General features: G+C 45.5%; 1 protein-coding gene across 1 annotated transcript in view; it reads left to right on the top strand.

Moving 5' to 3' along the window:
- XXYLT1 (xyloside xylosyltransferase 1) overlaps nt 1-25,884 on the top strand; it is a 337,823-nt gene that overhangs the window by 52,404 nt on the left and 259,535 nt on the right. Inside the window, exon 2 of the mRNA XM_075340518.1 lies at nt 12,530-12,677. Coding sequence (XP_075196633.1) covers nt 12,530-12,677 — 148 coding nt within the window. The remainder of the gene's footprint in view (nt 1-12,529; nt 12,678-25,884) is intronic.

Genomic DNA, 25,884 nt, shown 5'->3' with positions numbered 1-25,884 from the left:
CCCAATTTATTATATATTTTAGAAGTCTGATTCGGTGCATTTTATACCGACTCCGACTCCACCAAAATGAGCTCCCGACTCAGACTCCACGACTCCGACTCCACAGCCCTGGCTACAGGAGCCACAAACCCTAAGGGTGAGCAAGATCCTAACAAAACCAAAGAACAATGTGGTTGTCTCTGCACTGCTAGAGAATGATGAGATAGCCAAAGTGCTGAATATAGATGAAAGGTCTTTTATTTCAAAACATTTCAAAAAGTGAGCCTCACTTTTTCTTCAGGAAAGCCACTAGGTTACAATGTGGTGTCTTATACAGCTTATATAGTACGTAGAGTTTTCAAAAAAATGGCATATGACTTGCTGTGTCAGAGTTCCAGGAACTGTCTGAGACTGCTCAAATTATAGCCGCAAAATGTTTTGAATAAAATAAACAAGTGGTCAATTTATTAAATACCCCAAAAAATAATTAGCAAAAAAATGGCCGAATGAAAGAGAAATTAAAAACCTCAAAAAATAGATTTGAAAGGGCTTGAAAAACACCGGGATTCAAACCCGTGATAATGGTTTGTAAAAAAATGTGAAAGTATGGGAGTCTAACAAAGGGAGAACTAAGCCAGTGCAAACAAATGAGCAGATTGAGTTTGAAATCACATAACAGCAACACATAAGGCCGCTTTACACGCTGCGACATTGCTGGCGATGTCGAGCGCGATAGAACCCGCCCCCATCGTACGGCCGATATGTGGTGTTAGCTGCCGTAGCGAACATTATCACTACGGCAGCGTCACACGCACATACCTGCTCTGCGACGTTGCTGTGACCGGTGAACCACCTCCTTTCTAAGGGGGCGGTTCCTTCAGCATCACAGCGACGTCACAGCAGCGTCACTGAACCGCCGCCCAATAGAAGCGGAGGGGCGGAGATGAGCGGGCCGTAACATCCCGCCCACCTCCTTCCTTCCTCATTGCCGGTGGATGCAAGGTAAGGTGAGGTTCCTCGTTCCTGCGGTGTCACACATAGCGATGTGTGCTGCCGCAGGAACGACGAACAACATCGTACATGCAGCAGCAACGATAATTGAGAATAGGGGGGCATGTCACCGATTAGCGATTTTGCACGTTTTTGCGACGATTCAAAATTGCTCATAGGTGTCACGCAACGACATCGCTAAAGCGGCCGGATGTGCGTCACAAAATCCGTGACCCCAACGACATCGCTTTAGCGATGTCGTAGCGTGTAAAGCGGCTTTTAACTGTTATATGTTTAATACACTTTGTAAACCATGCAGGAGCATAGTTACCAAACATGAATGAGACTCTGGGGCACCCTGGGGGCATTTCACACTCATATTGACATTGAAGCCAAATAGCTTTTTATTACCTGCGTTTTTAGTGTTTTTGACAGACTTCATTGAAGTCAACACCTGAAAAAATGCTGAAAGAATTGACATGCTGCAGATTATTTTCTGCAAGTCACAAATAAGCAATAAGTGCATGACACGTTTTAGGATTCTCATTGACTTTGCTGGCATCAGGATTCCCTTCAGGATTTGTGACAAATTTGCACTCAAAAACACATTAAAAAATGCGATAAAATGCAACGTGTGAGCACAATCTTATGCTTTGTTCATACGTTGCGTTTTTACTGCGTTCTTGGCACTAAAAAAAGCGGTTTCCAAAAAGGCAGGTTTTTCTGCATTTTTTTTATTGTATTGTTCTGTGCATTTGTGTACAGTGTATGTTTAAATAAAGTTAGTTTCATTCACCACAAAACTTACAGCAAAGATGGTCTGCAATTGTACATCGCCCAGGTCAAAAACTAGTACTCTAGCAGGATGCAGCTAAACCCCCACTAAGTGGAGGCATCACAGGTGCAGGAGGAGCAAATCACACACACACTTCCACCTAATACGCTCGGGCTTGTGACTGTGCATCTGCATGTGTGAACAGCGCTCTATGCAAGCCATCAGTGTGCAGTTTTACCATCCAGCAGTCGTCCCCTCCATATTTGGAAGTGTGTGTGTGATTTGCTCCTCCTGCACCTGTGATGCCTCCACTAGTGGGGGCTTAGCTGTATCCTGCTAGATTACTAGTTTTTGTCGTGGGCGATGTACAACTGCAGCCCTTTTTTGCTGTAAGTAATGCTTTTGGAGAATATTTATTCCTCTTTTTGTTGCTATTTTTACATTCACCACAAAAGCAGCAATAATGCAGCTGTTCCTTTTTTTTTCTTCACTCATTGCATTCAATGGTGCAAAATAGCTGAAAGAACGGACATGCTTCTTCTTTAAAAACGCAGCAGTTTTTAATTACATTTCCAAAAAAAATCAAGTGTCTGTGTGCATAAGATTTCTGAAATCTCATAGGTTTTGCTGGTACTGTAAAAAGTAGCCGTTAATTTGCATAAAACTCATCAAAAAATGCACCAAAAATGCTACGTGTGAACATAATCTTACCCTGCTACTGCCGCTGAGATCACCACTTGGGGAATAAGGCCTAAGACACACGGCATGAAAATCGGAGCGAGTGGAATGCGATGGACCTAGAAAACTATCTCTGCATGCTGCAACTGTAATGAGAGTCTTTTTTCTCTCGCACCCATTCAAATCTATGGGGCGAGAAAAAAATCGCACTGCAGATCGGACCTCAGTCGCAGGGACACTCGCATGACACTCGGCTCCTGCTGTGCTGCCAACGCGAGCCAAGTGTCATGCGAAGATCGTAGTAGATCCCCATTTGGCCGCGGCCTAAAGGCCACGTCACACTAAGCAACATCGCTGCTGAGGCACGACTTTTGTAACGTAACAGCGATGTTGCTAGTGATGTCGCTGTGTGTGACATCCAGCAACAACCTGGCCCCTGCTGTGAGGTCACCGGTTGTTGCTGAATGTCCTGGACCATTTTTTAGTTGTTGCTCTCCCGCTGTGAAGCACAGATCGCTGTGTGTGACAACGAGAGAGCAACAACTGAATGTACAGGCAGCAGGAGCCGGCTTCTGCGGACGCTGGTAACCAATGTAAATATCGGGTAACCAAGAAGCCCTTTCCTTGGTTACCCGATATTTACTTTCGTTACCAGCGTCCGCCGCTCTCATGCTGCCAGTGCCGGCTCCCTGCTCTCTGCACACATAGCCAGACTACACATCGGGTAATTAACCCAATGTGTACTCTGGCTAGGAGTGCAGGGAGCCATCGCTAAGCGGTGTGCGCTGGTAACCATTGTAAATATCGGGTTGGTTACCTGATATTTAACTTAGTTACCAAACGCAGCATCGCTTCCACGCGTCGCTGCTGGCTGGGGGCTGGTCACTGGTTGCTGGTGAGATCTGCCTGTGTGACAGCTCACCAGCAATCCGTGTAGCGACGCTCCAGCGATCCCTGCCAGGTCAGGTTGCTGGTGGGATCCCTGGAGTGTCGCTTAGTGTGACGGTACACGAGATCAGAGGACTGGCATTGTTTGCTAAAAAGCTTTAAAACAATTACTAGTTGTCACAATGACGTCTAAAGGTGCTATAATAGACAGAAACATTTTTTTAGCCACAGCCATTGACCGGTGAAAAGTCTCATCGTTACCATGTGTACAAAGCTCATTATTACACATGCAGATGTTCACTTGAAAGATCACTGTTGCGGTCGATAAAAAGTAGTCATTCATAAAAGCATGTATTACGAGGTGGAAGTGACATTATACAATGAAATCTTATGCCGACAAGAGAATTTAATCAAGTTGAAAGATCTTGTTTCCTGAGAATAGAATGATATTACGATCTCCAGCAACTATTAGGCTATGTGCCCACGGCCGCTCGTACCTGCGGATGTATCCGCACGTACGAGCGCATGCTTCCCGCAGCTGCCTGCCGACGTCCGCAGCTATTTTTAGCTGCTAGATTACAACGGAATAGCTGCGGGAAACATGCGGACATTCACGCGGCTTACCTGTGGACGTCCCGGCCTCTCATTTCCATAGCGGAGGGCCGGGACATCCGCAGGTAATTCCGCATGAATAATTGACATGAAATTTTACATGCGGATGCCTACATCCGCAGCATGGTCTGCAGCCGCACTTTCCGCAGCGTGGACACAGCACTCCCCATGTCCCATAGGATAACATGGGGAGTGACTGTACATGCTAAAACCTGCGGATTTATCTGCAAAATCCAGAAAAATCCGCAGGTTTTCCGCGGCAAAATCCGCACAAACAGGCTCCCGTGGGCACGATTTTTACCCCTTTTAATAAAGGTGCAATCATACATATTAGTTGTATCTAGGCCATTACTTGGTGTCTGAGCCAGATACCACTGATACGCCTTGTTCGGTGTTCCTATACAATGACTACAGCCAAACAGTTCATACAGTGATTTATCATCTGATTCTGCACTATTCCAGTATCACAACTTTGGGACCAGGTTGTCATTTTTTCTGGTGTTTTTAGTACATTTCAGAAAGAAAAATTTCAGGTGTTTAGCTATGAAGACAATACTTAGAGAACCTGTCACAAGGTTTTACAACACAAATTGCAGTTGGTAGTAGATTTTATGAGACTTGTGTGCTCACTGTGAAAATCTGTATCAAAAATCTTATTTAATTTGGTTCAAGTTTTGGTCAAGCATGAGAATGTAGAGCTCTTGAGTCTGTGAGTCCAAGTGTACAGCAGAGTGAAGGCAGATAGCCGTAACGTACATGACTGAGGCAGTGATAGATCCAGGAAAGGGTTAAGGAGTAAGGGATGGGGTTTTTACCTAAGGAATGTGGTGGGGGGTCAGCGAGCAGGAGGAGAGACGGGGGGGGGGGGGCAGGGGCCATATAAGAAATAGGTCCCATGTTAAGGTGTCATTCCTTTGTCCTGGACTCAAAGACTGAACCAGCAGTTGCTGAAGAGTGCCCGGGATACAGCATCTGTGCCTTCTGAACTTTCTGAACATCAAACTCTAAGAAGATCAAGACCTCCTGAGAGACTAACTTCTGAAATGGCCAATAGGACTCACAATAGGATCATAAGTCCTTCTGTTACCTCTAGGAAAAGAGCAAAGCGCAGCACGGCCTCTGATCCTTCTTACAAACCAGGAAGGAAACTACAGTACAAGAATAACAAGGTACAGAGAAAAGAGCCCGACCATCTAACCAGAGAGACACCAAGAAGTGCAAGGAGAAAGTCCAGCTCTACTGAGGTGCCAGCCAGAGAAGCAGCCACACAAGCTACAACTGACGTGACGACAGTCCACCATGAATCCTTAGAACTTCCTCAACAAACTTTGCATCATTCTAGAGGACATCATACGGCCTCACCCCAGGAAATTAACCAACACGGGGGGATGGGCTTAGGACACACAACATTTCCGGATCCGGGTTCTCATTACACGAGGAGTGGTAGGAATCCAAAAAGACAACTGCGCCAAAGTACTTTAACCAGACAAAGACTTCATCGGCCGGCTCAGGATGTGAGTCAGGCAATAAATCTACAGCTACAAGACTCAGAAGAGATTCCAGACAATGACTATGACACAGATAACGACTCCCCACTAGAGGGCAGCAGCACGCAGCACTTCAATAATGGAGGGGCTGTAGAGACTATAACTAATACGTCACGGACGGCTGGTCAACCTAGGACGCAGCCAGGTATTGGTGAGAACACTTTTTCTTGTCCTATATCTAGTGTAACAACACCTGTAATATGTCCAGTGGGCGCAGTTGAGGGTGCAGTTCCCGGCAATGTAGGATGGGATCTTAATTCAGTAGTACAGCAATTAGTGTCAGGGGTTAAGGAGGCTTTGAGTCAGTCTAGCTTACCCATAACTTCTTCTCCTATTGCTGCATGGTGCGGGAATGGTCGCCGGACATCGGAGGTGGTAAGTCAGTCGTGTGCTGATCCAGAGACACAGGAGGACGCAGTAATTTCACAAGGGGTTACATTATCTGATGCAGCAAAAGGAGAATTATATGTATGTTTTGAGGGTCCTCTAGGAATTCATTTGAAACAGGAGGTTAGGGAGAAGATTTGGGCCGACGAATATGTGGAAATATTTTCATTATTGCCCTTAGAAAAATATAACTTGGATAGAGTAAGGTTTGATGAGAGGAAAAGAGAGGAACAAGAAAGACGGTATTGTCTCATCCCCCAAACATTTAGCAATTGGTTCCAGGCTTTTGCCATATTAGCAAGTGTAATAGGCCAAAAAACTCCTGAACATTGCTCTGCCTTATTTTGTTACATGAATTCTATCGGGGAGGCGCACCGTGTGTATGGAGGTTTAGCATGGCTGCGCTATGATGAGCAGTTTCGCCAACGAAAGGCTAGTCGCTAAGGGATTCGTTGGGATCACAAAGATATTGGTTTATGGATGCGTCTCATGACAGCGCCACGTGGGGTTAATCAGCCCTTTCAGGGCTATGTCGGCAGATCACCAGCAATCGGATTGTCGGCAGCAAACAGAAAAGGTTGCTGCTGGCAGTTCAATGATAGCCAGTGCAGATTCGGAAACACATGCAGGTACAGACATGAATGCACCTTCTGTAGTGGAAACCATAGCCTATCAAAATGCTTTAAACGAAATAAAACCCCAACAGCAGAGATTAACCAAAAAGGGGGAAACCCCAATTAGACTCGGGGAGATGGTGGGCTATCTAAGCAGGTACCCAGATAGAAAAGCAGCACAATTGCTGGGGGAGGGTTTCTCAGAAGGTTTTAAGATCCCATCTACTTCAGGCCCATTAACCTGTTCTCGTAACCTTGCTTCAGCTTATACATATTCTCACATTGTCTCCACAAAACTAAACAAAGAAATTGACCTGGGCCGCATGGCAGGCCCATTCCCCAAAATGCCAATAGAAAACTTAAGGGTCTCTCCATTGGGAGTGGTCCCAAAGAAGGAACCCAATAAGTTTAGGCTGATCCATCATCTGTCCTTCCCTCATGGAAGCTCAGTTAATGATGGAATCGATCAGGAACTTTGCACAGTCTCGTATACTTCATTTGATACAGCGATTGCATGGGTTCAGAAGTACGGCAGAGGAGCTTTAATGGCAACAACAGACATTGAAGCTGCCTTTAGACTCTTACCAGTCCATCCAGAAAGCTTCCATCTCTTGGGTTGTCAGTGGCAGGGAATGTTTTATGTAGACTTGTGTTTACCGATGGGCTGCTCCATCTCATGCTCCTTGTTTGAATCATTTAGCACATTTTTGGAGTGGGTAGTAAAGAAGGAAGCAGGCGTGCGTTCTGTCCTGCATTATCTAGATGATTTCTTATGTATTGGTCCACCAAAGTCATTTGTTTGTGCTTCATTATTGGCAGCGATTCAGTCGGTTTTTAAGTGTTTTGGAGTACCGTTAGCATCAGATAAAACAGAAGGCCCGTCTACACTTATCAAGTTTTTAGGAATTTTGATTGACAGTGAAGCAATGGAGTGCAGATTACCAGATGACAAGGTCAGTGATCTGCTGGAGGCAGTCAGAGAAGCTAGATCTCACCGTAAGATCAGATTAAAGGATCTACAATCGCTGTTAGGAAAAATGAACTTTGCGTGTCGCATTATTCCAATGGGTAGAGTTTTTTGTAGGCGCCTAGCTGCAGCTACCTCAGGCATAACCTTTCCACATCACTTTGTGCGGCTGGCTAGAACATTAAAGGACAATCTGGCGGTATGGGAACAGTTCTTAATGGAGTTTAATGGGAGGTCATTGTGGATCAGACCACCGGTTTCAAATTTTGATCTAGACATCCACACTGATGCAGCGGGGTCAACTGGTTTTGGTGCATATTGTTCTGGACAGTGGTGTGCAGATAGGTGGCCAGAGAGTTGGAGAAACAATGGGTTAACACGAAACTTAGTACTCCTTGAATTGTTCCCCATAGTGGTTGCTTGTGAAATTTGGTGCAATATTTTCCAAAACCGAAAAGTGAGATTTCATTGTGATAACTTGGGAGTTGTAGAAGTCATCAACAAACAATCAGCTTCTTCCCTGCCTGTTGTTACGTTGCTGCGTCATCTAGTGCTGCGCTGTTTAAAGTCAAATTGTCAGATTACAGCTGTGCATGTCCCCGGTGTTTGCAATTCTGTGGCTGATGCTCTCTCGTTTTCAGTGGGACAGATTCCGTTCATTAGCCCGGATGGCAGAGGTACAAGGCAAGAAGTGTCCGGATTTTCTGTGGTCACTGCCAGTGACACCGCATACGCTCTGATAGAACGGTCTGTGGGTGTAAGCACATGGCAGAGGTACCAGTCAGCATGGAGGGAATGGGAAGACTTGTGTGCTCTAGTGGGACATGATGCCAGGTTGCATGACAATGTTTCCTTGTTGTTATTTCACATTAGCAGGGCCTTTGTGGACGGTACTTCATTGTCCAGTATTGATAGTAAAATGTCAGGATTAGCTTTTTGGTTTAAGTTGCACGACTTCACTGATTACACAAAGCATTTTTTAGTTAAGCAGGCCCTAAAGGGTTACAGGAAAAGTTGTAAGAAGACCAGAGATAAACGGCGTCCGATTTCTTTCCAGTTATTGCAGCAGATACTGAGTGTACTAGGCCGAGTCTGTAGCAGTCCGTTTGAAGTGTTACTCTTTAGTTGTGCATTCACACTGGCCTTTTTTTGGAGCTTTTAGAATCAGCGACTTAGTGTCGAGTAGCTCCACCAGAAGTGGGGGTCTACAAGCCGAGGACATGCATCAGTACACAGACAGAGGGGTCTACAAGCTGAGGACATGCATCAGTACACAGACAGACGGGGTCTACAAGCTGAGGACATGCATCAGTACACAGACAGAGGGGGTCTACAAGCTGAGGACATGCATCAGTACACAGACAGATTGGAATGTTTTCTGGCAAAGTCAAAAACTGATCAACAGGGTAGAGGAAAATGGATCACATTGTTTCCTTTAAGCGGTTCCAGGGCCTGCCCTGTCATCTGTTTTAGAAACTATGTCTTAAGAAGGCCAAATATCCAAGGTTCATTACTAATTCATGAGGATTGTAAGTCATTGTCACAATTTCAATTCACAGCAGTTCTTAAAAAATGCCTGACAATATTGGGAGAGTCTCCAAATGCATTCACTTCACACTCATTTAGGATAGGAGCAGCCACAGAAGCTGCTAGATGGGGCTTAGAGCCTGACATAGTTAAAAAAATCGGGAGATGGGAATCGAGCAGATTTAAGAGTTACATTAGATTACATTTATTATAAATGGCGTACATGTATATATATATGTGTACATTTTGGTAATCTTATAGTAGTTGTGTCTTCATTTAGACAATTGTGTGATAATTGTGTTTTTGTTTTTTGTTTTAGCTGAACAGCAATGCCTGGTTTGGATCATGGGACATTCATTTGTTTTTTGGGGGGCCTTACGTGCAGCAGTCAGGCCTAATGGTAAACAGTTGGGGTTGCCCAGTTCCTTGGCACGGGTGACATGGATAGGAAAGAGGGGGATGCAGTGGCATCAGCTGTTAAAAGACATCCAGTATCATGTGGAGTTCTACCGCCCCCCGGACGTCTTACTTATCCATTTAGGTGGTAATGATTTAGCAATAAGAACATCAAGACATTTAGTTAGGAACATAAAGCTCGATATGTTGAATTTATGGAGGTCTTACCCAGAAACAGTGGTGGTCTGGTCGGATATAGTAGCTAGACAAATGTGGAGAACAGCGCGATCAGTGGCTCGCATCAATAATACAAGGATAAAGGTTAATAAAAAATAACAAAATTTGTGTTGGAAAACGGAGGGGTGGCCATACGTCACCAGATGCTTGAAAATACAAAGGAACAATTTTGGAGAGATGATAAGGTACATCTTAATGACATTGGCATTGATATATGGATGTTGGGAATACAAGAAGGAGTAGAACGAGCCATTAAGTTGTGGAGGAACTCACTCTTGTAAGGTGTCACAAGAGCGAGTCTTGGCGGGATGTGGTTGTTTAAACCCCCTCTTTGTTGGTTGGAGAATTATGTTTTTAATGGGGTCCCTGGGCCAGAGCTCAGCGGACAGTGGAATATGGGTCCCTGGGGAGGAGCTCAGCGGACAGTGGAATATGGGTCCCTGGGGAGGAGCTCAGCGGACACAAGGAAAATGATCAAGGGGTATACCCAGATTCCCCCTTGAGCTAGGTGTACACGGCGGAGGGGGATATGGGGCTGGGATTTATAACAACCACATCTCTGGGCCGATAATCTTGTTTTTTCTTGTTGATGTTTTTCTTATAAAAAATAAAGGGCTGCTGTGGCCAAAATTTTAATCCATGTCACGCAGTGTGTGGTGTCTTATTTATTAGGTTACCAGGAGCGCAATTCACTAGTCCATCAGTCAAGCAGAGTGAAGGCAGATAGCCGTAACGTACATGACTGAGGCAGTGATAGATCCAGGAAAGGGTTAAGGAGTAAGGGATGGGGTTTTTACCTAAGGAATGTGGTGGGGGGTCAGCGAGCAGGAGGAGAGACGGGGGGCAGGGGCCATATAAGAAATAGGTCCCATGTTAAGGTGTCATTCCTTTGTCCTGGACTCAAAGACTGAACCAGCAGTTGTCCCACCCACCCTCCCTTTAATAAAGGGAAATGTATCAATATCAGGACTTTGCAACACTGTCAATATTCTAACAATGTTTTGGTATTCAACATCATCGGTATTTTATCAACATTATTAGTATTGTATCAATTGTTATCAGTAATGTATCCAAATTGACAATGTCATATCAACATATTAATATTGTATTAACATTTTAATATTGTATGTTACAGCAGCATTTGGCGGCGGGATGTGGTTGTTTAAACCCCCTCTTTGTTGGTTGGAGAATTATGTTTTTAATGGGGTCCCTGGGCCAGAGCTCAGCGGACAGTGGAATATGGGTCCCTGGGGAGGAGCTCAGCGGACAGTGGAATATGGGTCCCTGGGGAGGAGCTCAGTGGACAGTGGAATAGATGGGTCCCTGGGGAGGAGCTCAGCGGACACAAGGAAAATGATCAAGGGGTATACCCAGATTCCCCCTTGAGCTAGGTGTACACGGCGGAGGGGGATATGGGGCTGGGATTTATAACAACCACATCTCTGGGCCGATAATCTTGTTTTTTCTTGTTGATGTTTTTCTTATAAAAAATAAAGGGCTGCTGTGGCCAAAATTTTAATCCATGTCACGCAGTGTGTGGTGTCTTATTTATTAGGTTACCAGGAGCGCAATTCACTAGTCCATCAGTCAAGTATTTATAAGCTAAGTTTAATGTCTGTCCACCCGGATTGCCAGCTGTGTTCCTTCTTGATTCTACAGGACTTTGAGGGCTAAAGGCCCTGTTACACGCAGCGACGTATCTAACGATATATTGTCGGGGTCACAGATTTCGTGACGCACATCCGGCATTGTTAGCGACGTCGTTGCGTGTGACACCATCGAGTGGCCGTTAACGATGGAAAGTACTCAAAAAATCGTCCATCGTTGACACTTCGTTCATTTTCAAAAAATCATTGATTGTTGAGGACGCAGGTTGTTCGTCGTTCCTGCGGCAGCACACATCGGGAACGACTAATTACAGCTTACCTGCGGCTGACGGCAATGATGAAGGAAGGAGGTGGGCAGGATGTTACGGCCGCTCCTCTCCACCCCTCCGCTTCTATTGGGCGGCCGCTTATTGACGCCGCACGATTCGCCCCCTTAGAAAGGAGGCAGTTCGCCGGCCACAGCGACGTCGCTAGGCAGGTAAGTCCGTGTGATTGCTCCTAGCGATATTGTGCGCCACGGGCAGCGATTTTGCCCGTGACGCACAAACAACGGGGGCGGGTACGTTCGCTAGCGTGTAAAGCCCCCTTAAGACCAGGTTCAGATGGGCATGATCCAGAGTTCATATAGAGATCCAAGTGCCCAGGCTATGCATGAATCTCCCAACACGAACTAAGACTCAGAGTCTGCAACTTTTACTTGAGACAACAATAGTAGGGCCAGGCAACAAGGTCAGTAAGTAGACCATGAAATATTCGCACCTGAATGCTGCCTGAGTGCATATAATATATAATTATTTTTTTTCCCCCCAGTATGAGTTATCAGTGTTTTTTGATTTAGTTTGGTCAGTATGTCATATTTTCCCATCAGCGTTTCATACGTTTTTCTGAGTGTCAGATCCGGGAATGGCGGTCACATGCCTGCAAGTATACAATATGCCTATTCCCGACCAGAATCCTACTAGAGGGGCACAGCCTCACTCGAAGGCAACGTCTAGTCAGTGCCGGTCCATATGGTGCCGCTGGTTTCCATCATGACGTGGATCCATCCTTTACAGTATTCTACTCCTATGACAAAACACTGACTTGAGCAGAGCTTTACTTGGCTTCTCTGTACACGAATGTATTTGAACCTTTAGAATCCATCCGTGTAATGAATTTATAACTTGTGAGTAGATCTTTTGCACTTTCCATTATTTTATACTGGGCCACAATACTGAGGAATATCTATTTGGGTCTCTTCTCTTATTGGCTGCTACAAAGGACAATGATTTGTATTTTGTGTTGGTAAAATACATTTGCTCATACAAGCTTACTCTGCATGGCAGGTGATTTTCCATGACGTCGGCACCCTGACAGAGAAGCTGTTTCCAATAGTAGAAGCCATGCAGAAGCTCTTCAGTGCCGGCACTGGAACTTACTACAGCGATTCCATCTTTTTCCTTTCTGTTGCTCTACACCAGCTAATGCCAAAAGGTAATGTGTTAAAGTCTAACAGTCTAAAAAAATAATTTATTGTAGAGTTATTTAAAGATTTATTTTTATGTTGGTTGGAGCCATTTTTACATACTAGACCAATAAATGAATGTAATATTATCCATGTTATATTTTCAAATTATATACAGTATATTACTTTTTCCATATAGTGTAAATTTTCCAGGTAAACACCAGACCATTATACATTTATAAGCTTGTTGGACCTACATTTTAAAAACCATGGGTGTTAAAGCAGTGTTTCATAATCTGTAGATACAAGACTTAATTAGCGTTCTGTACACAGCGGTCAGCGAGGCAAACATCTCTGCTGGGAGTCTGGCTGTGTCTGACAGACTGTTCCCTGTGCCCACTGCTGCATGATCTTGTAGAAGCTGCTGCTCTGAATGGACATTTTAGAAAGGCGGTGCAGAGTGATGTGTGTACTGCCCGGAAGTTTAGTCTATGGGCTATCCAGAATTGGTTAAAAAAATTAAATTTAGTTGTCCCAGCTGTCACTCCCTCTTATGGATTGCTACATGTGTATAGGATCAGAATCTTCATCAGTACATGACTGCAGTTCCCAAACCACTGTCAGTACATGAATGCAGCCCCTAGCTTAGCACATTGATCAATTGCAGTATGAGGTCAGCCCCATATACACCTGTATCACTTGAACCTGCAATTCTCAGTATGTCCTTTAAAGGGATCCTGTCAGGTGTAGTATACATCCTTAACCATGAGCAGTTCTGGGTGCCTATTGTTAATCCCTTGCCTAACTGTCCCAGGCTATAATAGCATACATAAAGAGCTCTTTAGAAAAAGTATTTCTTCTAAAGATCCTTTATGATATGCTAATGAGCGCATGGACTCGTCGCAAGGGCATTAGTTCCCCATTCTAGTCCGCCCTCTTAGCATGTTAGCACCCCCATAGGGGATTGCTAACATGCTATTCAGTGCGCATTACCCAGCATCATCAGTGGTGACACGAGTACCTGTGTTCGCTGTGACTGCTTCAGAACGCCAGGTTTAGGGTCAGTGTGCATGATCAGAATACCCGTCATATCCGGTCATGCACACTATGAAGCCGGGTGTATGCGTCCTGGCTTCAGAGAGATTTAGTGCGCATGACCAGAAGTGCCTGGCATTCTGATCATGCGCACTGAGCCTAAACCTGCCATTCTGAAGCGGTGACAACGGAAACAGGTACGCGCGTCACAGCTTATTACACTGAACAATGGGCATTGAATAGCTTGTTGGCATACCCCTGTGGGTGTGCTAACATGCTAAGAGGGTGGAATAGTAGAGGGAATATAACGCCCTTGTGACTAGTTGCTGGTCTCATTAGCATATCATAAAGGATCTTTAGAATATACTTTTTCTGAAAATCACTTTGTCACTTGATGCATGATTAGAAATATGCACCCAGAACTGCTCGTGGTTTTGGGAACATATTGTACCTGACAGGTTCACGTTAACAAATTTTGGCATTGTTACCAGCCATCATCAGGCTGCGGACCATACAGGAACCAAAGTACTAATGAGATGCAAGCGGGGACGTATGTTCTGCAGGACTGCTCTATTAAGGACTATCAACCAGTTCTAGAACACATTCAATACTGGTTGTATATTTGTAACGATCTTATCCACAAATTACAGTGAGGCCACAAGTGGCAACCCTCTTGTGTTAATGTGATTAGCAGGAACCCACATTTTGAGGTGTTAGAAAGTGTCGCCCGCTAACATTGTTTCACATTCACTTTATTCAGATTTATCTTCACCTGACATTGAGACAATAATTTTGTTGTCAAAAATAGCTTACTATGGTGGATATTTTACATTTCTGGGAACGCTTTGCTCCCTAGAGCCTGTGCTCCACTTCACAGACGCGACCAGCTGCCTAAGAGACTGGTAATAGCTTAATTGTTAAAGTCTGGTTTTCATTGTCTCTTTCTAAATTTATTTTCCAGTGGGTATTTTTAGTGCATAATTATACTGTATTTTCTTGTGGTATTTAAAGCCTATCATTTAACTGTGAAAGTGTAACCAGAAAGTTGCCGAGAGTAGTGTTAGTCACCACAGTGTGTTCTTCTATGAATCTGAACACGATTATCTAACCACAATGTTAATAATAGAGCGTTTTAGGTTACAATGGCATGATCGGAAATATATATTTATGTTACATTAAGTAAGCTCTGTCTACATTTTTTTTGTCTTGTATATACATTAATGCTATATATATTTTTTTACTTTTGCATTTTCTTCTTTATGTAGTATACTACTGACAAAGTTAGGAATATTTGTTCTTTTGGGAAAAATTTGTTAAACCTAAAAAGTTCAGTCGTTTTTTTTTATTATGAAACTAGGGCATTTTATTGGAAACCTGCAATAGTGATTTCCAAATCTCAATTTATTGAAACAAAAACAAACCGTGGTGGGTATAGCCTCCGAAATAATGTCTCAATAACTTGTGATGTGGCCTTGAGCATCAATTACATCTTGACAACGAAAGAGATCTTAATTCCAATGATATATCACTTAGATTACTGGGTTCAGACATTCTGACACAATCAGAATTTTTAGGTTTAGCCATGTAGCAGAGCTGAGAGAGCTGTCCTGCCCACACCAGCTCTCAATGGAGATTGTACATTGATAGTGAGGTGTCAGAGGAGGTGGTGTGCCGGACTGCCATGCGCGTTACATTTTAGTCCATGCATTGAGAAGTCCTGCTGCCAAAATAAACAGCAAATAAACAAGATTGGACCTGGACAAGACAGACATCCCTGAATGCTATGTTTTAACCCTTGCAGCATGTGGTCTTCAGCTTACATAGCAAAAACTTGCTGATAGATTCCTTTTAAAACACACTTAAAAAATATTCAGGACACAGCTAGTAAAATTTAAAACAAGTACTTTATTAATGTAAAAACAGTGTTAATGATAAAAACTATCAACCTCAGTGGAAAAAAAAGGCGTGTGCCCTTAAAATGTAGCCCATTTTACCTCGGACTTAGTTTGGAACAAACATTCAGCATATGTATGTACGTGTGTGTATGTGTGTATATGTGTATATGTACATTACAGTGGAACCTTGGTTTAAGAGTATCCCAGTTTGTGAGCATTTCGCTATACGAACAATGCTTGCTGTAAATTTGTAACTCAGTTCCCGAGCAAGCTTTGTACGAGCAAATACTCACCGCACCTGTGTGTGTGTGTGTGTGTGTGTTTTGGCACAATAGGGGACCAGGATGGGACATTGAACAAGTTGTGGAACGAATCGTTTGAGCTTGCTTTATTTCCTATGGGAAATTTTGCTTTGCTAGACGAGTAACTTAGTTTACAAGCACAGTCCCGGAACGGATTGTTCTCGTAAACCAAGGTTCCACTGTATTTCATTATTTTAGTTGTTGTTTGGTCTTTTCTTTTTTTATTGACTCTGTTTACTGGTTCTAAGAAAGAGAACAAGCATGGCTGAGCATCCAGAAAAATAAAAACCATAATTAAGATGTCTTACTTGATTGTATGTAATTGACCTGTAATGCACACTACAAGTACGCAGAATGAGCTGTGCCCATTGTATGTCTGGTTATACTGAATGAGGGAATCAAGAATATAATTCATGCGCTTTCCTTTATTGCCAGTGCACAAGAATAACAGGCCTTTGTGCAAACTGACAATGCAGTTATTAACAGCTTGCTAAAGACACAAAAGTTGCTGAGCTGTCGTGTGGCGAGGTTACATAAACAGACAGTATAATACATAGCGGGTATTGTCTCCTAAAAGAGCAGTAGATTAAACCTCATTGATCTAATTAGTCTTCTGCCTTGATATAGTCTGATAGATGGCTGGTCCTCCATAACTATTTCATGACTTGTATTACTTCACAAGACTTCACATAGTTCTTGTCATGCTGTGCTTAATAAAACGTGAATTTATCAGGCCACTATACATTACAATAAGAGATAAAATGTCATGGTATTAGAACTTATATCCAACCTTTTAAGAAGCACACACCTGGACAAATATTATTGTGCTTGTCCAAGTGATTGAGGAAAAAACAGCCTTAAAGGAGCAAGACATATTGTATTGTAATATTAGCCTCTCTTCCTTTCCCTGGTTGTAGTGACAGAGGAGTCTCCCCCTTCTCCCTAGTAGAGGTAGCAGAAGGGCCTCTTCAAGTAAATAGGACAAGGTAGCATGATCTGATAACCCCTTTATTTTCTGGATCAGTGAGCACCTCCAAGGAGAAACTTCCATTTGAGCTGTATGCTTTGTGGAGTTGAGCAGTGTTGAATCAAATATGGCATATTGAACATTTGCACAACAAACAATTGAAAAAATGGAGGCCAATGTCCACACAGGTTCGTAAAAAAAGGACAACCACAAGCTTGGACACCTGTCATTGTTGTCGACATCGTAGATAATGAAAGGTCTGAAGAAATTGACCTCAAAATTAACCTAGATATCCCTTCATCTGGAGTAGAGATGAGTGAATCAGTTGATGTTCGGGTGCAGCCTGACTTTAGATAAAGTTCAGTTTGGGACCCGGACTTGACCTGAACCCCCAATGGAAGTCACTGATTGGGTAGTTCGGGCCTCTGCCCACATACAGTCAGCCATAAACGGTGCGTTCAAACACTGCATGTGGCTCGCACTGGGCGTACCCGAGCACAGCAATGCTCACACGAGTGGTTTGCATACGTAAAGCCCCTGAACTCGAACACTGATTGATTTTTATTTTTTATTTTCTTTTGAAAAGTCTGTGTTTAGTACGGACACTGAACTTTACTGTTCGGGTTCAATCATCTATAATATGGAGCCATACCAAATGTCAGCTATGTAAACGTTATCAAAGTAGAATCAACAGAATCATGTGTTTTATTATAATGGCACTACATCACTATAGATGCCCATTGCAATACTTCATAGCGCACAAAGCTTTGTTCCATCTAATCAGGTGTGTTGTTAACTCACAGACCATGTGCCTAGTCACACACAAGTTCTGCTGGTCCAGCATGCCATCCACTCATCCATCTTTGCTAGCAAGCCACTTGCCTGCCTACTCATTCCTACAATTCCCTGGTGCTGTCTAAACACTCCTCTCTGTTGAATCTAGTGATTTCAGCTCCTCGGATCCACTTGCCATCCTTCATATCCAGGTCCACTCATCCTCACTTTTGTGCCTTTCAGCTAGATTTCGCTGCATTGATACATCTGGTCTGTGTTTATCACTCTGATCTCAGGCTTAGCGAATAAACCTCACCAGAGAGTCACTAATACTGAGTATAGTTTCAACAAGAAATCAGTTTTGGGTTTTTTTTGTGGCCGGTTCTGTAGATGACATCAGATTCACAATTGATCATGGTCCCGCTTATCTCCTCTCACACTCCCTTCTTCCTTACTCAATCACCATTGCACAGATGTAGCCAGTCTTCCATGGATCTATGCACGCCTCTGGTCTATTATTCACTGTGGTCCAATTGCCACCATCACTGGTGACAATAGCTCAAGAAAGAGGTCTATCATATTCATGTAAAGGATATGGAATAAAATCACCTCCATTCTGGAAACTCAAGAATGTGTTTTTGTTTTGTATTTTTTGCATATTTTGTAAGGTTCGTACATGTTTGTGCCATGTTATCCAATAGATTTAAAATATAAAAATGAGGAGCCTTCAGTAGTTGATCATTTTTATTTTTTTTTTAAAGACGAACCTAAAAGATAATGGCAAATTAAGCCGTCTTGAATGCTGGTTATTCTGAACTGATTAACACTAGAAGTCCCAGGAATTTCGAGCTCCATAGGGTTCCAATGGTAGAAATGTTAAATGACCCCTCTCTGGGACTTCTAGTGTTAAACACCTTTTGAGACTTACATTGTCTTTGATCCTGAAAGTGTTTGGAAAAAAATAAAGTAGGGAGGGGGGTGGGTGGAAGAAAATGAGATGAGGAATATTTACATAGGAGATAGAGCTGTAAAGTCATGAGTAGAGGTGATAGCTGTACCATAGGGGCAGCACAGTGACTCAGTGGTTAGCACTGCAGTCTTGTAGCGCTTGGGTCAAATCCCACCAAGGACAACATCTGCAAGGAGTTTATCCCCATGTTTCTTTGTCTTTCCTCCGGGTTCTCTGGTTTCCTCCCACACTCCAAAGACATACTGATGGAAATTTAGACTGTGAGTCCCAATGGGGACAGGGATGTTCACGTCTGTAATCCGCTGTGGAATTAATAGCGCTATATGTGAGTAAAATAAATAGATATTGAAGGTAATACTATGTTAGTACTGACCTTGGTCACTTGGCTAAACTTCGTAGTCAGGGGTAGACCATGCATTGGTGCAGCCCCACAGAAGACTAAGTAGTAAAAGAACCCTCTTCCACTCTGAAGCAAAAGATAGATTCTATCTCAGTCACATTTTTGTACTGTAAATGGCCCATTTACTGTTGTTGAACAGGGACCCTTTTCTGTCTTTCTGCCCATGCCAGTAGAGATGACCTCTGTGTACTCTCTTGAAGACATGGAGCTGGATGCTTTTAGCTTGATGTGTGGCACTTGGAGAAGCCTTATGTGAGATGCGAAACAGCTGTCATGCTGATCTTGTAAAGAAGGGAATCTGGGTAATCCTGTCTGCCCTAATGGTCATTGAGGTTGTTTTTTTTACTAGCTTAAAGATTAAACAGAAACTGTAGGGGAGTGCCTTATCTAGTTCTGATCGTTGCTATATGTTTCTTGGGACTCTATTCTGTTTAGTATTGTATGAATAATATCTGATGAGCTGGGGCCATCATAGATAAATGCAGAGGGTGGTGTGCTGACCGTACTCTGAGAACATAGGCATTGCACTTTTTGTGCATGGATCCCAAGGTAGATTTCAGTCTTTGCCTTGTCCTTCTTTTAGCATTGTATGACTTATTATTTCATTCTGCTGTATATAGCTATAGGGGCAGCCATCCTTCTCGAGCTATGGCTCTATTCTGTGAGCGGCAGTGCAAGTCTTGGCTTCACAGCAGCCACATGGACATAGGTCGTCTTCTGACTGCGGTCTTTCTATTCATCTCTTTGAGCATTTTTAGGCATGCCTTGTAATTGTGCATGATGGGAATGAGGTGAGGTTTTTTTAGATTATTATTTTTGACCATCAACTGTTCCTAATGAGGGATTAGTTGTCATTTCTACCTTAAACTAATAACACAGTTGTTACTTTGCATTGCTTTAATGAGATGACTGCTGAGAAGAGATCTCCGCTAGGAAGTATCAGAGAATAGTGTTAAGACTGCAATATTGCAGGAAAAAAATGTAAAAGCATATTTTAAAGTTAACCTGTTGCTTGGGAAAATGCTATTTACCTGCAGATATAGAGTATAGAGTAATCTGCAGGTAAATAGTATTAGAATGCCCCAGTCACCTTACTGACAGTGTGGTTATTGGGAGAAAATGAACTTATTTCCTCCCAGGTGCCGCTGGCTTTCAGTCATGGGGGCATGCACGGAGCAGCTAAGGTCACCGCTTTTTACACTCTTAGTGGCATCTTTAAGGATATATCCTCCCCCCCCCTCTCCCCCCCAGCATTTTGACAATTCGTGGTGCAGTGAGCTGTCAAACTGCCGGGTCATGCTTGCAGTCAGTCACCACTCACCCAGTCTGACTGATTGTACTGAGCAGTGTAAGATTTCAGCAGCAGCAGGGAGGAATTATATTGAGTAGCAGTCAGTCTAGATGGGTGGAAATATTATTTAAGCCATTCCAAATAGATTTTTTAAAGTAGGTATACTAGTCCCATAAGGTCTAAGTGGTCAATTGAATAATGTATGCAGTTTGTAGAATGAAATTTGGTGACACATTTGATTTCCTGTTATTAAAAAAGTGCCTAATCAAAGTGGGTACCTTCACAATCCACTTCTAATGCTCAGGTGTCCATTAGTAGGAGGCTTCAGCAGCAGACAACTGGCAGTGTGAGCGCTCCAATCGGTCTGTGTATCTGTGGTCCCCTCACACATCAGCGAGCCTTGCGGGTCGGAGACCCTTTTACTCGGTTGCCCTTCCTTAGAATACATTGATATCTACTGACCACTGCATAATGGGAACATCCCTTAAGAACTACTGTTTTAGAAATGGTTTGAGGCAATTTGGCTCTTGTGAAAGCGGCTTAGATCCTTAAGGGTGCTTTACACGCTGCAACATCGCTAGCGATCTCGTTAGTGATGTAACACTCCAGATCGCACGTGCGATCTTCAGAGATCGCACATGGGTAATATTTTATAGCGCGATCGAACATGCGATCTCGGCAGATCGTATGTGCGATCTGGCGTGTTACATCGCTAACGAGATCGCTAGTGATGTCGCAGCGTGTAAAGCTCTTTTTACTCTCACTTATTTTTCCTGATTCCAACATATAATGGAACTAACTGTTCACGTGCACCTTAGGTGCCATTGTAACTAAATGATGGAGGTCGATGGGGTCTAGGGACCTGAGACCCTCTCGGATTGCTCAAAGGGGCCCTTGAGAGCGGCGCATAAGCTTAGGCAGACAGAACAGGGTATAAATGCCCTGAATTTCCCCTTATGTGGACAGTCTTCAATTCCGATGTACACAGAATCCGCAGTCACTGCGACTTCATAGTGCAGGGAGGGGGGGCAGGCAGAATGTGCAGGCGCGGGATTTGTATCAGGTCGCAGGGGATGCGTCAGGTTGCGCACCTAACATCACTGGCATATTTAAGAGACTGGGAGGAAGAATCCTATATAATGAAGACCGGAGGCAGGCTTATCAGCCGCACACGCCCTATCCTATAGCCTGGAAGATATTAAAGAGGATTTTTCCAACACCCCCCCCCCCCTCATCCAGGAGGCATACAGGTATGGCTAATTTCAGCTCTATGCTACCTGTATGCCAATATTAATAACTAAAAAAATACAAAATGGTGACCGATTCCCTTTAAGCTGTTAGGACAAATCACAACTTACTCATCTTCAGACGCTCCCTAAAAACGCATCTTTTTAGGGCGGCCTATCACACTCCCTAGCCAAACTAATTTCACCTAATCCCTCTACAACTTCTCAGAACATAACCCCACGTCAAACTCCATGGCACCCAAATGCATCTCAAGGCTCTGGCCAACTGGTCCAGGAAGCCATCATCTATCCCCCATGAGATGGCTGGATTGTCATCTATATATATAATTGCCTTATTCTGTCTGTCTGTCTGTCTGTCTGTCTGTCTGTCTGTCTATCTATCTGTCTGTCTGTCTGTCATGCTCCGAAATTGTGTCCTTACGGTGACACAAAGCTGATTGGCCGCTGGGCTCGCCATGGCCCCGCCCCCCCACACGGATTGGCCTCTCGCCCCGGCTCTCTGCAGGCCCCGCCCCCTCACGCAATGCACGCTCGCTGTGGCCCAACTGACACGGGGCTCCGATTCCCAGGTGAGTACACACACACATCAGATCACACTCACTCTCACACACACCTCACACACACCTCACACATCACAACATGCTGGGATATCGCTTGCTTCTACACCGGCTCCGTCAGGATCCCGGCAGCGCCACACATAACCTTGCGATGCTGGGATCTTAACGGAGGCCGTGAAAGCTGGTAACCATTATACACATCGGGTAACTAAGGTCCCTTAGTTACCCGATGTGTATCATAGTTACCAGTGTACACCGGCTCACACTCACTCTCACACACACATCACACACATCACACACACACATCACATCGCATCCACACATCAAGGTCCTGCAGCTGCAGAACATACATAACATAACAGCACACACATAACAGCACACACATAACAGCACACACACACACACACACACACACAAATCAGATCACACTCACTCACATACACACATCACATCGCATCCACATACTCACAACATCCTGGGATATCGCTTGCTTCTCGGCGGCGATATTGTGCTGTGAGCTTCCAGGACCTGACGGAGGATCACATGGCCAGAAGCATGTGATATCCCCGGATGTTGTGAGTATCAGCGCGTATGTGCGATATCGTCAGTGTCTGTGTGTGTGAGTGTATGCGATCGGGTGTGTGTGAGTGTATGCGATCGGGTGTGTGTGAGTGTATGCGATCGGGTGTGTGTGTGAGTGTATGCGATCGGGTGTGTGTGTGAGTGTATGCGATCGGGTGTGTGTGTGAGTGTATGCGATCGGGTGTGTGTGTGAGTGTATGCGATCGGGTGTGTGTGTGAGTGTATGCGATCGGGTGTGTGTGTGAGTGTATGCGATCGGGTGTGTGTGTGAGTGGATGCGATCGGTTGTGTGTGTGAGTGGATGCGATCGGTTGTGTGGGTGAGTGGATGCGATCGGTTGTGTGGGTGAGTGGATGCGATCGGGTGTGGGTGAGTGTCGGCAGAGGAGCACGGCGTGCTGGAGGAGGCTGGGAGCAGAGAGGCTGATCTTGGGGAAGGCTGGGAGGGGGGGGCTGATGCTGAGGGAAGCTGGAAGGAGAGAGGCTGAGCAAACGTGCTCCATCCGCCATACTGCGCACTCCCCATCGTGCTGCATCCCCCATGCTGCGCACTCCCAAACGTGGTCCATCCGCCATGCTGCGCACTCCCAAACGTGGTCCATCCGCCATGCTGCGCACTCCCAAACGTGGTCCATCCGCCATGCTGCGCACTCCCAAACGTGCTCCATCCGCCATGCTGCGCACTCCCAAACGTGCTCCATCCGCCATACTGCGCACTCCCCATCGTGCACCATCCGGCATGCTGCGCACTCCTAAGCGGATGGAGCATGATGGGGGGTGCGCAGCATGGCGGATGGAGCACGTTTGGGAGTGCGCAGCATGGCGGATGGAGCACGTTTGGGAGTGCGCAGCATGACGGATGGAGCACGTTTGGGAGTGCGCAGCATGACGGATGGAGCATGTTTGGGAGTGCGCAGCATGCCGGATGGTGCACGATGGGGAGTGCGCAGTATGGCGGATGGAGCACGTTTGGGAGTGCGCAGTATGGCGGTTGGAGCACGTTTCGGAGTGCGCAGCATGGCGGATGGAGCACGTTTGGGAGTGCGCAGCATGGCGGATGGACCACGTTTGGGAGCGCGCAGCATGGCGGATGGAGCACGTTTGGGAGTGCGCAGCATGGCGGATGGAGCACGTTTGGAAGTGCGCAGCATGGCGGATGGAGCACGTTTGGGAGTGCGCAGCATGGCGGATGGAGCACGTTTGGGAGTGCGCAGCATGCCGGATGGTGCACGATGGGGAGTGCGCAGTATGGCGGATGGAGCACGTTTGGGAGTGCGCAGCATGGCGGATGGAGCACGTTTGGGAGTGCGCAGCATGGCGGATGGACCACGTTTGGGAGTGCGCAGCATGGCGGATGGAGCACGTTTGGGAGTGCGCAGCATGGCGGATGGAGCACGTTTGGGAGTGCGCAGCATGGCGGGTGGAGCACGTTTGGGAGTGCGCAGCATGGCGGATGGAGCATGATAGGGGGTGCGCAGCATGGCGGATGGAGCACGTTTGGGAGTGCGCAGCATGGCGGATGGAGCACGTTTGGGAGTGTGCAGCATGGCGGATAGAGCACGATGGGGAGTGCACAGTATGGCGGATGGAGCACGTTTGGGAGTGCGCAGTATGGCGGATGGAGCACGTTTCGGAGTGCGCAGCATGGCGGATGGAGCACGTTTGGGAGTGCGCAGCATGGCGGATGGACCACGTTTGGGAGCGCGCAGCATGGCGGATGGAGCACGTTTGGGAGTGCGCAGCATGGCGGATGGAGCACGTTTGGAAGTGCGCAGCATGGCGGATGGAGCACGTTTGGGAGTGCGCAGCATGGCGGATGGAGCACGTTTGGGAGTGCGCAGTATGCCGGATGGTGCACGATGGGGAGTGCGCAGTATGGCGGATGGAGCACGTTTGGGAGTGCGCAGCATGGCGGATGGAGCACGTTTGGGAGTGCGCAGCATGGCGGATGGACCACGTTTGGGAGTGCGCAGCATGGCGGATGGAGCACGTTTGGGAGTGCGCAGCATGGCGGATGGAGCACGTTTGGGAGTGCGCAGCATGGCGGGTGGAGCACGTTTGGGAGTGCGCAGCATGGCGGATGGAGCATGATAGGGGGTGCGCAGCATGGCGGATGGAGCACATTTGGGAGTGCGCAGCATGGCGGATGGAGCACGTTTGGGAGTGTGCAGCATGGCGGATAGAGCACGATGGGGAGTGCGCAGCATGGCGGATGGAGCACGTTTGGGAGTGCGCAGCATGGGGGATGCAGCACGATGGGGAGTGCGCAGTATGGCGGATGGAGCACGTTTGGGAGTGCGCAGCATGGCGGATGGACCACGTTTGGGAGTGCGCAGCATGGCGGATGGAGCACGTTTGGGAGTGCGCAGCATGGGGGATGCAGCACGATGGGGGGTGCGCAGCATGGGGGATGGAGCACGATGGGAGGTGCACACCTCCCCCCAACACACACACACACGCGCACTGCACAACACACACACACTAGGAATCACAAACAACGCCCTACACAGACACCCACACACACAGACAACGCTGCACACACAAATATACGCACATACTGCACAACACACACATTGCTCAAAACATACCTCCCCCCAAAACACACCACACCCACACAAACCGCACAACACACACACACACACAACGCTACAGACACACAGCGCTCCACAAACAACGCAACACACGCAACACACATACAACACCGCTCTCACCCCCCGCGACACTCAGAACATGTACAGCGCCCTACACAAACACTTGGTAACTACACACAACAACATCTATATATATAACAAAAATCATACATGAACTACACAATACGTAAATTCTAGAATACCCGATGCGTAGAATCGGGCCACCTTCTAGTTGTAAATAAACACATGTACCTTGCCCCTCCCCCCATCTCATTGTAGATTGTAAGCTCTCACAAGCAGGGTTGCCATTTTTCCTTTTAAATATTGTATCCTCTATAATTGTTACTTGTTTGTATATGTTTATGTATATGATATGTATATGTTCCTCCTGAATTGTAAAGCGCTGCGGAATATGTTGGCGCTATAGAAATAAAGATTATTATTATTATTACGTTTGATATGGAACGTGAAAAAGTGGACAAGCTGCTGCTCTGTTGCAAGTAGTTTAATGTTAAGTAAAACTGAGTGCAAAACTGATCGCTTCTCGGTTTGACACTTGTATAAATAATAAATAAGCCGATTATCTC

The sequence above is a fragment of the Anomaloglossus baeobatrachus genome, chromosome 3 (genome assembly GCF_048569485.1).
Source record: "Anomaloglossus baeobatrachus isolate aAnoBae1 chromosome 3, aAnoBae1.hap1, whole genome shotgun sequence".
NCBI classification, from domain to species: Eukaryota; Metazoa; Chordata; class Amphibia; order Anura; family Aromobatidae; genus Anomaloglossus; species Anomaloglossus baeobatrachus.
This window is presented reverse-complemented; position numbering and strand designations above follow the sequence as displayed.